We start from the raw sequence: 2,462 nt of genomic DNA, 5'->3' as shown, positions 1-2,462 counted from the left end.
TTAGCTTGAGTGGAGTCGCCACAACAGTAATACCCTCGCCTCGCATTCTCATGGCCTCGCCATATCTTGGAGATTTCGAAATTTCGGCCCGAACGGAAGCCACAAAGGGTACACGTGTGCACACAAAAGGAAGATTAATCATTGAATGTCGAGTATTTGAATAGCGTTTTGTGTAAACTAATTCATGCTTGATCGGCCAAGTGCGTGCGCACGCGCGCACACACACACACACACATACACACACACACACACACACGTTTGTTTATTTTTTTTTTTTTCCGGAATTTTCAGAAAAGTCCACTTTCATCTCTGTTTATTGAAGGTGCGCTTTATTCTCCGAAGCGCCTTATATTGTGGAAAATACGGTAAGTGAATGCGCAAAGTGATTGCAAACTCGTAAACAAATGGATGTTGCCACTGCAGTTGTATTGTGATTATTTTATTGACAAATAAAGAATATATTTATCACAAGCCGACTGTCAAGTAGCATCGAATGCTAGCAAACGTATACATTTACAGTGTGATATGTTAACAGGACTAGTTGCGACTGACCTCCCCAAAAAAAAAAATCTGCATGGTGAGCCTTCAGATGCCACTTGAGATTCGTAGTATTCTTTCGCCTAGTTTGTGGCCACATTTACCATTTCCAATTCATTGTGTTGCTTTTTTCTGCTGGGTTGCACAGATAGTATGTCCATATATCTTTTCTTCATTTCCGACCACCAAATCCCTTTGTTTACACTGCCGCCCTGGTCTATCAATGGAAAGCGTGTCCGTGTGTGTGACTATTGATCGCAGATGTGTTGTGTTGTGCCGGCCACTTGGTGTCTGTGACCAAACAAGGATAGGTTGCAGCAGCATTGCTGATATTTTTTGACAGCCAGATTACATGCACAATAAGAAAAGATGTCATGCATTTTGAATGTCTGACAGACCGCACACTAACAATTTCGCCGCTGCACTCCGATCTCCTTCTGCAGACTCGTGGTTGGCATGGTCGCATAGCAGAACTGGAGGCGGCACTCGCTAAGGAGAAAGATACAAGCCGCAAACTTGTGGCAGAAAAAGACCGCGAAGTGGCTGAGATCCAAGCAAAGATGTTGCAACAGTTGAATGAATATGAACAGTTGCTGGATGTGAAATTTGCTCTTGACATGGAGATCAATGCATACCGCAAACTTCTGGAGGGAGAAGAGGAAAGGTGAGGGCCTATTCATACAACTGCAAGCCGTTTTCTGTTCTGCATAGCCGGTGTGATGACCCTCCCGTTTCTTTCACCTGCAGATTGAAGCTTTCTCCCAGCCCTTCCTCTCGTGTCACAATGTCTCGAGTCTCTTCCAGCAGCCGTAGTGTTCGGACAGCTCAGGGAAAAAGGAAGCGTGTTGATGTTGAGGAACAGGAAGCTAGCAGCTCCGTGTCCATCGCTCACGCCTCCTCAGCCACAGGACCCATCGTTATTGATGAGATTGACACGGATGGCAAGTTTATAAGCCTCCAGAACACCGGCGATGTGGTAAGATCAAACGCGGTGCTTTTCCACGTGTGAAGAAATTCAAGATTTCTTTTGAACGTCATCGTGCTCATCTGTAAACTTCTGTCTTTTTATTCAGGACCAAGCCATGGTGGGCTGTGAAGTGATTAAAACGATTGGAAGTGTGACAGCTACATTCAAATTCACACCTAAATATACATTGAAGGCTGGACAGAGAGTCACGGTAAGACCTCAAAGTCTCCCTTGTGAAATCAAAAGTCGAAACACCTTCAGAAAACTTGTTGAAAATAAATGTTGAAAAATAGAGAATTGTATTTAAGGATGAATATGCTTGTGCAACCACAAGTTACCCGGTTCGTTTTTTTTTTCTATGGCTTAGGCATAGAAAAAAAAGTAGTGTGTTTCCGATAACCCGACCGACCGAGAATTTCCACGTCGAAAAAAAACTTTACGGTCGGCATTTTTTTCAAACAACCCTCTACATTTTTGTGTAGAGGGTTTACATCGGTGCAAACTCTCGCGATATTCACGTTGAGCGCGTGCGTCATTTGCCCTGTCGTCTGTCAACAACATTGAAACATGGCGGCGGCCGCGATCTCAGACGACAGTTTAAACCGCGTTTTCTGTGTTACAGTCGCAAGCTCGCACCGTAATGTTAAGAAAATAGCATCCATTGATGTATCGAAAAAATTCAGCGAACTATTTGATGAACACCATGGGCCGAGTAAAAACCGAGGGCGGAGGAGGACGGCGGGGGAAAAAAAAAAGATTAAAAAAAAAAACTTTGTCCCACCTACCGACCCTATGCTGAAATTTCATGTTACGGGAAACACACTATCTTTTTTGTTTGGTCTTAGCATGTAACCCCCCTCAACCCGCCTTTACCCCAATCCATCCCCAAATGAGGCCGTTTGTTCTTTCAAATGTCATTTGGCAGTTGAACAGAGAATTAAATTTAACGATATGGTAG

General features: G+C 43.9%; 1 protein-coding gene across 2 annotated transcripts in view; it reads left to right on the top strand.

Moving 5' to 3' along the window:
- lmnb1 (lamin B1) overlaps positions 1 to 2,462 on the top strand; it is a 25,310-nt gene that overhangs the window by 8,590 nt on the left and 14,258 nt on the right. For both annotated transcript variants that reach the window (XR_002167349.1, XM_019862832.1), the window contains exons 6-8: positions 981 to 1,201; positions 1,285 to 1,513; positions 1,611 to 1,715. Coding sequence is in view for 1 of the 2 variants with exons in the window: in XM_019862832.1 (XP_019718391.1) it covers positions 981 to 1,201; positions 1,285 to 1,513; positions 1,611 to 1,715 (555 nt within the window). In the remaining variant the exon portion in view is untranslated. The remainder of the gene's footprint in view (positions 1 to 980; positions 1,202 to 1,284; positions 1,514 to 1,610; positions 1,716 to 2,462) is intronic.

The sequence above is a fragment of the Hippocampus comes genome, unplaced genomic scaffold (genome assembly GCF_001891065.2).
Source record: "Hippocampus comes isolate QL1 unplaced genomic scaffold, H_comes_QL1_v1.1 scaffold223, whole genome shotgun sequence".
Taxonomy (NCBI): Eukaryota; Metazoa; Chordata; class Actinopteri; order Syngnathiformes; family Syngnathidae; genus Hippocampus; species Hippocampus comes.
Note: the sequence above shows the minus strand (reverse complement) of the source record. Positions and strands in the feature narration are given on the sequence as shown.